This window comes from Dendrobates tinctorius, unplaced genomic scaffold (genome assembly GCF_039654945.1).
Source record: "Dendrobates tinctorius isolate UK_male_01 unplaced genomic scaffold, ASM3965494v1 ptg000102l, whole genome shotgun sequence".
Lineage (NCBI taxonomy): Eukaryota > Metazoa > Chordata > Amphibia > Anura > Dendrobatidae > Dendrobates > Dendrobates tinctorius.
In genome coordinates this window covers 15060225-15074040 of record NW_027361770.1, presented here as the reverse complement: position 1 = coordinate 15074040, position 13816 = coordinate 15060225, and the positions used below count along the sequence as shown (strand labels likewise).

The 13816-nt window shown below is 46.7% G+C and overlaps 1 protein-coding gene across 1 annotated transcript in view; it reads right to left on the bottom strand.

Moving 5' to 3' along the window:
• Positions 1 to 4977: 4977 nt before the first annotated feature.
• Positions 4978 to 13816, bottom strand: part of EPB41L4B (erythrocyte membrane protein band 4.1 like 4B) — a 1031490-nt gene continuing 1022651 nt past the window's right edge. The window contains exons 22-23 of the mRNA XM_073587745.1: positions 5631 to 5757; positions 4978 to 5252 (exon numbers count right to left, since the gene is read on the bottom strand). Coding sequence (XP_073443846.1) covers positions 5208 to 5252; positions 5631 to 5757 — 172 coding nt within the window. The 3' untranslated portion in view covers positions 4978 to 5207. The remainder of the gene's footprint in view (positions 5253 to 5630; positions 5758 to 13816) is intronic.

Here is a 13816-nt window from a genome sequence, read left to right as displayed (position 1 = left end):
AAGCCTAATTCTTCAGAAGGAAGATAGATTAGTATGAAACAAGGGGAGAAGAGAACTGAGGACAAAGGTGAGAGCAGAGCCCTTCCCTAAGTTAAAGCGCATGGTTCGGAGTCCGGTATCCTAAGTTGTATGGATTCTGATGGTTCTGCAGCAGAAACCGGAGGAATAGAAGTTGTCACCACTTTATTCCCACCTAAGACTCGGGGGCACAATAGCAACGTGTGTGAGCCGGGACCTGAGAGTAGGAAGTCGCCGAAGCGGGCTACAGCTATCTGCCATACGAGTGGAGTTCCAAGTAACATCTAGAAGGAGGAACTTGAGTTTAATTCACAAATACAAGTACTTCAGTTTAGGCGCTAGTGAGGAGACGTTCAGGAAAGGCATATGTTGGAGGAGTGCTGGAAAGGTGTACTCTATCTTGCCTGGGAGTTGGCTGAGCCCCTGACCTGGAGGACACGCCACTGAAGTGGACATCTGTATTCGCAACAGACTGTGAGTAAAGCCTTGGAACTACAAGCCCTTGTGTCCTCCACTTATTCCTGCGACCACTCATCTAGCACTGCTACATCTCTGTGCCTAACACTGCACCATCTACCTTAACACCTATTACTACTGCCCTGGGACCACAGCTCTACCTGTGGGGAGCTTCATCATCATTGCTGCACCACACCATCTGTCCCAGAGAAGCAACCCTGCAGCGCTGATCAAACTGACCAGAAACCACAGGTGGCATCACGAATCATCTCAATAACTTTATCCCCATCACTCTACCCCTTTTACATTGACTGCCTGAGGCCACGGACCGGGTCACTGCCACTGTGACATCTCCCATTGAAATCAACGGGCCCAGCACTGAGTACCCCACGGCCTCTCGGGGCGAGTCAAATTTTGGCATCAGGAACAGGATGATGAAGCCCGGTACCACCGGGTCCTGTGTGCTGAAGATTTATTACATTGGATATTGCTGAAAATGTGCAATATAACCAAAATGATAGACTGTAAAATGGACTCTCAAAATGGCCGCCAGCACGGTGAAGAAAGGCATGACAACATGGGTGGCCCTAAGAAAAGAGCACGAACAGTCCTGGGCCTCCCCTGCCTGAACTTCTATGCAACAGCAACATGGCCCACCCCCAGAGGGGTTCGTATACTGGCTTGGTATGGAGGAAGAGGAAGAAGGCACCGCCCCAGGAAGGAGGAGCAGAGCTGTGAGGCGGGAAGGGAGCCCAGAGAGAAGCCAGGACGCCATGAAGGAAGGACGGAGACCTGAAGAGTGCGAGGAAGAGGAGTTTGCCTTCCCCAGCGCACTAGTTGAAGGCTCCAGCCCTGCTTCTGTGATGGACCGTCAGCAATTAGAAGAGATCGCAATGCTGAACCGCAGCCTGCGGCTGAAGCAGGAGGCTCTGCGCATCCAGGAGGGACCTGCAGAAATGGTACCTCCACCACCGGTACCCGCCACGGCTGCACCAGTTCTCCCCCAGGCAGCACCTGTGAAACCTGCGGCTGCTGCGATGCCACCGGCAGCGCCCGCCAGCACCTCCTTGCTGATACCGCCGCTGGGCGCTGGCTGCCAGGAGGAGTTACCTGAGGGCCCGGAAGCTGACTATGAAGTAGAGATTGTGTTCCTGCCTGGGCCTGGCGTGGCCACGCAGGTCCCACCGAAGGCCTCAGCAGACCCTGAACCAGCATCAGCTCCACCCCAGTCGCCGCCCGCTGACCAGACAGCTCCAACAACCACCGCTGCCACCGGCTGCCGTCCAGTGCCTGCACCGGAGCCAAAACATCACCGGGAAGCGTCAAGTACGACCGCCGCCACTGAAGCCAGGGAGACCCCTGAGTTCCCGTCCACCACGTGCAACAGGCTGGTACTCCTCATGGAACAAATGGAGGAGTTGTGTTCTCAATTCCAAGACGCTAAGCTGACAGCAATGGAGAAGTGGAAAATGTCCCTGTGGAAAGGAGAGCATTTGGTGAAGCCGCGTCCCCTCCGGCAACCCCTGATCTCCACAGAAGAGAAAGCTGATAACAAGATGACACCACTGGTAGGTATGGCTGCAGTATCAACGGCCTGTTCGTTAACCCCTTGGGTACCGCCAGCTGTAATGTCGATACCTACTGCATTATCTACAACTACAGTTCAATGTAACCCTAAAGTGCCCGAACAAGCTACCCAAACCTTGGTGGAGGAACCTGAACTGCTGGTGGGTGTTACCTTGCATCACGGAATTCCCCTACCAGAGATTCATCATCCCCGCTGTCATGATCCAGGGTGGATTTGACAGATTAAATGCACAAGTAACCTTTTTTTTCTTGTGAGCTGTTTTGCTCAGGGTTGGCTTTGTCCCCGGTGGTCAGTATGGTCATTGCACTTGTGCTTAGAGATAGTTTTGCCCCGGTGGCCAGTATGGTCATTGCACTGGTGTTTTTAGAGATAGTTTGCCCCCGGTGGTGGTTAGAGTAATTGCACGGGAATTACTAACAGGTGTGTTTGCACTATAAAGGTGTGTCAGTAGTGCTCACTCACGTTGGTGATATTATTATTGTTGGGCTTTCCAACCATCCTGGGTGAAGGAAGGAGCTGGATGGGGAGCTGGAGGAGAGTCCAGGGCGGCTCATTCAGAGTCCTGGAGTGGCAGCCATGGTGTCAGCGAGGAGTTCGTGTAAAGCATGTTGGAGTGGCAGCTATGGTGTCAGTGAAGAATTCCTGCAAAGCTTGGTGGAGTGGCAGCTATGGTGTAGAGCTGCACTCAGTTTGCTGGACTCGGTTGCAGGACAGCTGCACTCAGGTGCTGGACTCTGTTGCTCCAAGGCGGCACTCAGTGCTGGACGCTGTTGCTGTAAAGCTGCACCCAGGTGTTGGACACGGTGAAGGAAGATGCACTCAGGTGTTGGTCTCTGTTGCCAGGAGCAAGTGCATCAGAGCAAAGCTAAATGGTTCCCTGCTTGTCACTTTTCCTCATGTTGGTGTTAGTGTAGCGGTGGGGCCAGTGCCTGCGCCACCCAGCTCCCTAGCAAGAGATAGGTGTAGGGTGTGCCAGGGCTACAGGTTCCTGAGCGGCGCCCGGTGCAAAGCCGGCATAGGGAACGTTAGGAGCGTTAGGGACACTGACTCAGGGGAGTGCAGGAGGTCTCCACGTTCCCCATTCCCTATTGCAGGGCCCTCCATTGTAAATGTTTCCCTATCCCCCTTTGTCTTGTTGTATTAGTTACCGGCCTGCGGGCCGCGTCACACTGGACAATTACACGTGCCGTGTCCTGTTGTATTAGTTACCGGCCTGCTGGCCGTGTCACACAGGACGGGGCACGTGACACCCGCATTTCACCATGCAAGCAACAAAAACCTGATGCTTAAGGCAATACTAATCAGGAGGACTGAACTGTTACCCAGGAGGGTATGGGCACCGTTGTGCCCTCCTTGTTTGCTTCTGTTTTTCTTGCCTCAGTTTGGCATTAATCTGCTCTGATACAGAGACTGAGCGATCATGAACATGGAGTGATCCGAAAACTTTTTCCTGTATATAGTTTGCACCTCTTAAGGTGCTCTCTCTTGGTTTTACTCAAACCTCAACAAAGGACTACCTCAGACCTGAAGTTCTGCTTCAGCACCAGGGACACTGCAAGAAATCCCGGCTGAGAGCGGTGTCCAGCACTTGCAAGAATTATTGTTGTTTACCCGTGAAGTCTTTTATAATGTGCCTTATAAAAATGTTGGTAGCAATGTTTAGCTATCTGATTAGGAGTGAATATATTGCAGAATCTAGCTTAGTAGATTCATATGCCAGCTACCTGATTTTGATGTGGGCTCAGGAACCGAGACCGCTGCCAACACACGGCAGAGCACTAGTGCATGGGCGCATAAACATTGATGATCTATTGAGCCCATGTATTTTATTCAGTTTGTGCCTGCATTTGCTGACTGCTTCTTCCATATGTTTTGAGTTGTGTCTATATTGTGCTTTGACTTTGTGAAACTTTAGCAAAATATTCAAAATCTAATATATAAAGCTCAATATGTGTGTGTATGTTTGTATGTATGTATGTGTGTATGTCCGGGATTGGCATCTGCACCGTCACAGCTACAGCCACAAAATTTTGCACAGTCACACGTCTGGACCCCGAGAGCGTCATAGGCTATGTCGTAAGGTGAAATTTTAACCCCGCGCGTTCCAATTCACCAAACAATTTTGCCCCTAGGTACATAATGGGGAAAAAGTGTATGTATGTATGTATGTCCGGGATTGGCATCTGCACCGTCGCAGCTACAGCCACAAAATTTTGCACAGTCACATGTCTGGACCCCGAGAGCGTCATAGGCTATGCTGTGAGGTGAAATTTTCACCCCGCACGTTCCAATTCACCAAACAATTTGGCCTATTATTCTTATAATTTCTATAGTGTTATCGTCCTTCTGTAAAGCTGGAAATAACACAATTTATTACCGTGCCAACACAGACCACCCTCTGACACAGACTGCAGGGGGAGCCCAGTATCACACAGGATAGGATGAGATACACGGCTCAGCAGTCAGTATCACACAGGATAGGATTAGATACACAGCTCAGCAGTCAGTATCACACAGGATAGGAATAGATACATGGCTTAGCAGGCAGTATCACTCAGGATAGGATTTGATACACAGCTCAGCACACAGGATCACACAGAATAGTATTAGATACACGGCTCAGCAGACAGTATCCCACAGAATAGGATTAGATACACGGCTCTGCAGTCAGTATCACACAGGATAGTATTAGATACACAGCTCAGCAGTCAGTATCACACAGGATAGGATTAGATACATGGCTCAGCAGACGGTATCACACAGGTTAGGATTAGATACACTGCTCAGCAGTCAGTATCACACAGGATAGGATTAGATACACGGCTGAGCAGTCAGTAACACACGATAGGATTAGATACACAGCTCAGCAGAAAGTATCACACAGGAGAGGATTAGATACAGAGCTCAGCAGACATGATCACACAGGTTAGGGTTAGATACACAGCTCAGAAACAGGATGTGCCAAAGGAGAGAACATTTTCATTCCAAGAATTCCACTCATTCCATCTTATTTGTTTTTCGATTTTAAACGCCTCCAGTTTCCAGTTCAACTGCTATTTGCAATGTCCATTATCAATGCTCAGGGACAGTCCTTGAAAGTAGTAGGGATTGATTTGCAATCTCCATGCTTTTCTCATGGTCAACTTTACGTGGTCTGTTCAAGAGTTGGAACTGCCAAAAATCTGTTCATCTTTGCACCGAAAGGAAAAACAAAAAATCTTGAATGAGTTGAAAATAAAATGCTATCAATACTTGGGTAATCATTTAATTTGTGTTGCAAATCTGTAGTGTTGAATATATGATGTGAAATGTTTTTATGTGCAATATAATCATTATAATTTGTTATAACTAACCACAGTTTGTTACTATGCCAAGGCAACGCTGGGCTCTTCAGCTAGTAAATTATAAAATCCAAGTCATTATCGGGAGGATTGTTTTTTTACTTTTTTGCAGTCCATTAAAATGACTACTATTGCTGTATCAAACCACTTACAACAGCTTCTTTTAAATTTGTAACTTTGTCAGACCCACACTAATTTTAGAAATATCATCACACAGTATTATAGACCTTCTCAATAGATGATGCCTGGGAGTTTCCAGCAGAAGCCAGAAGAAGAGCAACCCTCTGTTCTGCAGCTGATTCTGCAGCGACTGCAGCCAGGGCTGGAGGAAGATCATCTTCATCACTGTGGTTACTAGAAAATTAAAGAAAATAATATTTAGAATTATCATAATCATGACCATTAATTTCAATATGAGCATTTTTATGTGCTGTAAAGAGAATTACACTCTAAGGCTGTGTTCACATGATCCTTTTGGGATGTAGTTTTTTTTTTGCTTGTATTTTAAAAAATATTGTAAAAACATGGCAATTTTAGCATGTTTTTGGAAAATCGTGGCAAAAAATAAAGCGCATGTTATACATTATTTGTACATGGCCTAAAACCCACACATATTAAACAGTTGTCTGGAACATGCTAAATTCTAACAGTGTATAAATTACTGTTAGGATACTGCCATTTCCATTCTTTCTCTGCTCATGATGTGACTACTCCATATGGACTTTAAATAAAGCGAAACACATGCCAAATGCTTTCTGTCCTGCTTCTATATGAGTGGTGATGAGCGCACGTGCTTGGATAAGGCGTTATCTGAGCACGCTAGTGTGCTAACCGAGTGTCTTTGGCGTGCTCGAAAAATTTGTTTGAGTCCCCACGCCTGCATGTCTCACAGTTGTTGGCAATCCCTGCATGTGCTGTGTTGTGGGTGTCGGTTTGTTAGGCAATCCCTGCATGTGTTTGGGTGTCGGTTTGTTAGGCAATCCCTACATGTGTTGCGGCTAACAGCCACAGAACATGCAGCTGTTGGAACTCGAACATATTTTTTGTTTCAACTGTTTTTATTAAAATTTAAATTTATACATAGGAGAGGAAAGCAGAGGGGAGGGAAGTTAAGGAAACAAGAGAAGTAAAATTTATTGGGGGTAGGAATAATGTAAGATAGGTGAAACGGACGGAATGGAAAGAAAGGAGAACTCAGATTATGTAACAAATCCAAAGTTTGACACAAAATACAAATAAAACAGATAAACAATAGAATAACATTGATTAAACAGTCACGGTAAAAACAGCTCTAATAAAGAAGGTTTAGCATTCACAACCAAAACAACTTAGTGACACTTTTTATACAAGTCATTTGCAATAGCATGTTTACATTCATAAAATTTGTGAGAATATAGCTTTCCTGAAACGTCAGGAAAATTGAGAGAAAAAATATTTATCAAAATGGGTCTCAGAGAAGGCTCTAATCGTACCATATCTAACAAAAGGAGAGCCTTTTGGGGAGTAATAAGTAAGTTTATTTTAATTAGTTTATTAATGAATAATTAAACCTGAGATCATAAGTATTTTATTTTGGGGCAATTCCAAAATATATGTAATAGGTTACTATTGTGGCCACAATTCCTCCAACATTCAGGAGATTGGCTAGAGAATGATAACCTAACAGGAGTGAAATATCACTTAGTAAAAATATTGTAATAGGATTCATGGAGAGACATTCAAATGTTAGAAGCATAAGTTCATTTGGGATCTCTCTTCCATTGATCTTCTGTAAATGATTATTTTAATATCTATCTCCCATTTAACCATATGTGAACTCTTAACAAAGGAAGCATTATTATTAAAATAATTATATATGTTTCTTGTTTGCCAAAGGAATTTGTCATTTACATTTCTGAGGAGCAACCCCACTGCCTCAGAAATAAAAAAACTACCAAATAAAACTGTTTTAATTGTTTCCTTTATAAGCATGTAATGAAAGTCTATGTTTAAAAGTGCATGATTTTCTTTGAGTATCTGGAAAAGGATGAAATTCTCCCCATCATGTAAATCTTTAAACTTTCTTATTCCTGCAGTAGCACAGAATACAGGGATTATCTCCTCAGTCATAAATTCAACAAAGGATAGTGGAATATTTTTTATTTAATCATATTTTGAGGTTTTCTTGTTAGATTTAGCCAAAATTTTCCAAGCTGAAATTGTAGCCTGAAAAAATGGATGCAACAGGTCCGAAAGCGAGGGATTAGTTATTTGCCTTATCAGCAAATCCTGAAAGGAACAACCATTATTTTGTGCCAGTTCAAGGTCCAACCCAGCAGAAGAGGCCTCTGTTTTAAGCTAAAACATACTTTGCTTAATAAGATTAGCATAGAAATAGCTTAACAGATTCTGAAGGCCCAAACCTCCTCTAGATTTGTTTTCATAAAATATTTGTCATGATCTGACAGTTTTAAATTGCACTGGGTGAACTTTTTTTACTTTGGAAAGTTCCAAGGTGTCTTGACTGTCCCCGGTGGTGGTTTTTGGTATTGCACTTTAGGTTTTTGTGCACTTAATTATGGATCAGGTGTGACACCCTATAAAGGTGTGCTAGGGGTGTGCAATCACGGCCTGTGATATTGTGAGGTTGTGTTCACTCTGAGTTGGAGAGCCTGGTGGAAGGATGGAGCTGAAGAGGAGTCCTGTGCAGCTTAGCCAGGGGGGAAGAGTGTCAGCGATGGTGTCTGGACGAAGGGCTGGCATGTCGTTGTGGGGTCGCAGCGATGGTGTCAGCGGGAAGTGTCTGCATGGTCTGGTGGAGTGGTTACTATGGAGAGTGGCACTCACCATGTGGGACTTGGCTGCTGAGCTGGACTCAAGCATGCTTGACTTCGTGTCAGAAGCTGAACTTATCCTTGGGACTCTGTTGCTGAGCAGCTGCAACTGGTGGTGGACTCTGCTCCAAGGCTGCACTAAGGTGAAGGATCCTGTTATGGTGATGGATCCGGGTGGAGGAGAAGACGCACGCAGGTGGTGGGCTCTGTTGCTGGAGCATAAGCACAGAGCATAAAGCTAAGTGGTGTTTCCCCTGTATTGTCTCTTTCCTCATGTGTGTTATTAGTGCAGTGGTGGGATTAGTCTCCGCACCGACCCATTCCCTAGTGAGGGTTTAGGGGTCAGGGTGAGCAAGGGCGTTAAGGTACGCGTGCGGCGACAGGTTCGGAGCCTGTATAGGGAATGTAAGGAGTGCAGGGACACTGGCTCAGGGGAGCTTAGGAGGTCTCCACGTCCCGCATTCCCTATCGCAGGGCCCACCATTGTAAAAGTTTCCCAGGTTCCCCCTTTATTATTTAAATTCGCCTTTCTGGAGGCGGGGTTTCCAGATTGTATGTATAACGTGTAATACCCAAATTCGCCAGGTGGAGGCGGCGTATCCACCTGCACGTTTTATTATTTAAATGCGCCCCACTGGAGGCGGTGTATCCAGGGTCACATGTGTCACATGGGTTCGCCTTGCGGAAACATCTGCGTCCAGACACACGTGATCATGACAATATTTTTAGAGATTCTTGACCTTTTATTGTTCCAAACAAAACTATTTACCACTGTTTGTAGCTTTGTTATGTAAAAAAAGTGGGAATGGTAATGGCAAGACCCTGAAAATATAAAGGATTTTGGGGAGGGTAATCATATTGAAAGCATTTATTCTGCCTAGCCAAGCCAATTTTAATTTCCTAAAGTTGTTCAGATCCTTTGATGTAGGGCTTCCAATTAGTTCCATATTAGAGCTAATAGTTGTTTTATAATTTTTAGTGAGTTGGATCCCCCAATATGAAACTGACTAACCCTCCCACTTGAATGGAGAAATATTTTTTATTTCACATTTTAACCGGTCATTAATTTTGAAATGCAAAATGTTTGATTTTTCAGCATTAATTTTGAAATAATATGCACCAGTGAAATTGTTTAATATAGCCTGAACTTTCTTGATGGAATTATAAGGACCTGACAGGGAACCCAATATATCATCAGCAAATAAACTAATTTTAAATTGCCAATTAGGAGTATTAACTCCTTTTATATAAGGATTCATCCTTATTTTTTCAGCTAATGGTTCTATTGCTAATAGTGATGGGCGAGTAGTAGAGTTGAGCGAAACGGGTCGAAAAAATTCAAAAGTCGCCGACTTTTGGCAAAGTCGGGTTTCATGAAATGAAACCCGACCCTAGGATGAGGTCGGCCACGAGGTCGGCGACTTACGCGCCAAAGTCGCGTTTCAAAAGTTTGTTTTGCGCTCTTTTTCAGCCAATCAGGATCCATGGACACTGTGGGCAACGTGATGACCTAGGCACGGGTCACCACCATCTTTCAGAAGGGCATGCAAGTGATTGGCTTGCTTTGGTGGGCGTCACAGGGGGTATAAAAGGGCGTGCACGCCGACCGCCATCTTACTTCTGCCGATCTTAGTATAGGGAGAGGTTGCTGCTGATTCCGTAGGGAGAGCGTTAGGCAGGGAAGAAGACAAAAAAACTGCTTCTGCTGCTAGCGATTTGGCCTGCACAACACACAAGTCACTGTGTGTGCAGTGCAAGGGGAGGCTATATTGTGGTGTATCAGTGGTGTTGGTTGTTGGGCTGCCTTTTAAGGCTTCCTGATACGCTGGCATTGCTGTTTACCCACTGCTCCGCAAACTGCTTTTTTAAAAGCAATCCAATCTCCCTTATCCTCTAGTCACTTTTGTCACAGCTGTGCCATCGAGCGTGTCACATAGAGCTCAGATATCAGTGGGCCTCACACAATCCACAAGTGTCCAGTGTCCAAAAGTGTGCGCAGAGATTCAAAATCTCCATTATCCTCTCGTCACTTTGGTCACAGGCAGCTGTGCCATCGAGCGTGTCACATAGCGCTCAGATATCAGTGGGCCTCACACAATCCACAAGTGTCCCGTGTCCAAAAGTGTGCGCAGAGATTCAAAATCTCCATTATCCTCTCGTCACATTGGTCACAGGCAGCTGTGCCATCGAGCGTGTCACATAGCGCTCAGATATCAGTGGGCCTCACACAATCCACAAGTGTCCAGTGTCCAAAAGTGTGCGCAGAGATTCAAAATCTCCATTATCCTCTCGTCACTTTGGTCACAGCTGTGCCATCGAGCCTGTCACATAGCGCTCAGATATCAGTGGGCCTCACACAATCCACAAGTGTCCAGTGTCCAAAAGTGTGCGCAGAGATTCAAAATCTCCATTATCCTCTCGTCACTTTGGTCACAGGCAGCTGTGCCATCGAGCGTGTCACATAGCGCTCAGATATCAGTGGGCCTCACACAATCCACAAGTGTCCAGTGTCCAAAAGTGTGCGCAGAGATTCAAAATCTCCATTATCCTCTCGTCACTTTGGTCACAGGCAGCTGTGCCATCGAGCGTGTCACATAGCGCTCAGATATCAGTGGGCCTCACACAATCCACAAGTGTCCAGTGTCCAAAAGTGTGCGCAGAGATTCAAAATCTCCATTATCCTCTCGTCACTTTGGTCACAGGCAGCTGTGCCATCGAGCGTGTCACATAGCGCTCAGATATCAGTGGGCCTCACACAATCCACAAGTGTCCAGTGTCCAAAAGTGTGCGCAGAGATTCAAAATCTCCATTATCCTCTCGTCACTTTGGTCACAGGCAGCTGTGCCATCGAGCGTGTCACATAGCGCTCAGATATCAGTGGGCCTCACACAATCCACAAGTGTCCAGTGTCCAAAAGTGTGCGCAGAGATTCAAAATCTCCATTATCCTCTCGTCACTTTGGTCACAGGCAGCTGTGCCATCGAGCGTGTCACATAGCGCTCAGATATCAGTGGGCCTCACACAATCCACAAGTGTCCAGTGTCCAAAAGTGTGCGCAGAGATTCAAAATCTCCATTATCCTCTCGTCACTTTGGTCACAGGCAGCTGTGCCATCGAGCGTGTCACATAGCGCTCAGATATCAGTGGGCCTCACACAATCCACAAGTGTCCAGTGTCCAAAAGTGTGCGCAGAGATTCAAAATCTCCATTATCCTCTCGTCACTTTGGTCACAGGCAGCTGTGCCATCGAGCGTGTCACATAGCGCTCAGATATCAGTGGGCCTCACATAATCCACAAGTGTCCAGTGTCCAAAAGTGTGCGCAGAGATTCAAAATCTCCATTATCCTCTCGTCACTTTGGTCACAGGCAGCTGTGCCATCGAGCGTGTCACATAGCGCTCAGATATCAGTGGGCCTCACACAATCCACAAGTGTCCAGTGTCCAAAAGTGTGCGCAGAGATTCAAAATCTCCATTATCCTCTCGTCACTTTGGTCACAGGCAGCTGTGCCATTGAGCGTGTCACATAGCGCTCAGATATCAGTGGGCCTCACACAATCCAAAAGTGTCCACTGTCCACAAGTGTGTGCAGAAATTCTAAATCTCCCCTGTCCTATAGACACCTTGTACCTTGTTTTACATTACTATATAGTTTGTTGGATTTTGTCTACATTTCTACCAAAAATGAGGAAGGCTGGTGGAAGAGGCCGTGGAATTGGGCGGGGGTTGGCAGCTGGTAATGATGGTGTTGGTGGTGGATCTGATGGTAGTGGCAAGAGCAAAATAGGACCGAATGCAGGAGGTGCTGACCCTGCGTCATCGTCTGGCTACATAAGGCCTCGAACGCTTAGTTTTCTAGGAGTTGGCAAACCGCTTTTAAAGGCAGAGCATCAGGAAAAAGTTTTGTCTTACATTGCTGACTCAGCCTCCAGCTCTATCGCCTCCTCTTCTTCAGTTGTAAAAAGTAAAAGCACTGAGTCGTCATTGGAGGCTCATGTTCATGAACCACACCTTTCCTTGTGTCCTTCACCCCAACCAAGATTGAAGGATGACGCAGGCCATACTACTGATTACTCCATGGAGCTGTTTTCACATACCATGCCTGGATTATCAAGTGAAATGGTGAATTACCCAGGCCAAGATGAATCTGACATGGTTATCTGTAAGAAGTGCGCAAAGACCTTTAGCCGAGGGAAAAATCTGAAAAATTTGAATACCAGTTGCATGCTTAGACATTTAACCAGCATGCACTTGCAAGCGTGGACACAACACCAAACCTCAAGTGCCACATGTGCAACTGATCACAACGAAGGTAGTCAGCAACGCTACATTGTTTCCCCCACTGTAAGCCCACCGGTTAGCACAGCAGCAAATGTTGAGGTGTCGTTGCAAGACCACAGCAGTCAGGGAATCCCACTGTTATATCAACGAAAGACTGATTCTAGGCCATCAGAAAGAACACCAACTCCATCACCATCATCAACCCTCTCTCAGTCCGCCCTGTCCACCGCTACTTCCACCATATGCAGCTCTCAAGTCCAGCTCACCCTCCCAGACACTATGAGTAGGTCAAGAAAGTACTCAGTCTCTCATCCGCGTACACTGGGTTTGAACGCCCACATTGCCAAACTAATCTCGTTTGAGATGATGCCCTTTCGGTTGGTGGAAAGCACAGCTTTCCGCGAACTCATGGCCTATGCAGTACCACGCTATGACCTACCCAGTCGCCACTTCTTCTCTCGCAAAGCCATCCCAGCCCTCCACCATCATGTGAAAGACCGCATTGTCCATGCACTCAAGCAGTCAGTGAGCGGAAAGGTGCACCTCACAACTGATGCATGGTCCAGTCGGCATGGCCAGGGCCGTTACGTGTCCATCACTGCGCACTGGGTTAATGTGGTGGATGCAGGGTCCACATGGGACAGCGGTGGTGGGACAGTGCTGCCTAGCCCACGGTATAGGAAACAGTTGGCTGTAGGCGTTCGACCCTCCTCCTCCTCCTCCTCCTCCAGAAGCGAAAGCTCGTCCACAGAGCGCAGTCGTACGAGCAGTCCATCTGCAGCTGCCACTGTTGCACACGATGTGTCCCCCTATCGAGCAGCTAGTGGAAAGCGTCAGGAGGCTGTGTTGCAGATGATGTGTTTGGGCGACAGACACACCGCCGAGGTGCTGGCCGAGTACTTGAAGCGACAAACTGAGTCATGGCTGGGCAGTGTACATCTTGAGGCAGGCAAGGTAGTTAGTGATAACGGCCGTAATTTTGTGGCAGCCATAGCCCTTTCAAAACTCAGCCACATACCTTGCTTGGCTCACACCTTGAACCTGGTGGTGCAGTGCTTCCTCAAAAATTATCCGGAGTTAACAGCCCTGCTCCAGAAGGTGCGAAGACTGTGCGCGCACATCCGCCGGTCGCCTGTACACTCCGTTCGTATGCAGAAGCTGCAGCGATTGCTCCACCTTCCCAACCACCGCCTCATTATCGACATTGCAACAAGGTGGAACACATGGTGGAGCGGCTGTGCGAGCAGAGGCAGGCCATAATGCATTTGTGGGAGGATACACGGCCAGGCACTTTGAGAGCAGACATGGAGTTGACAGGCG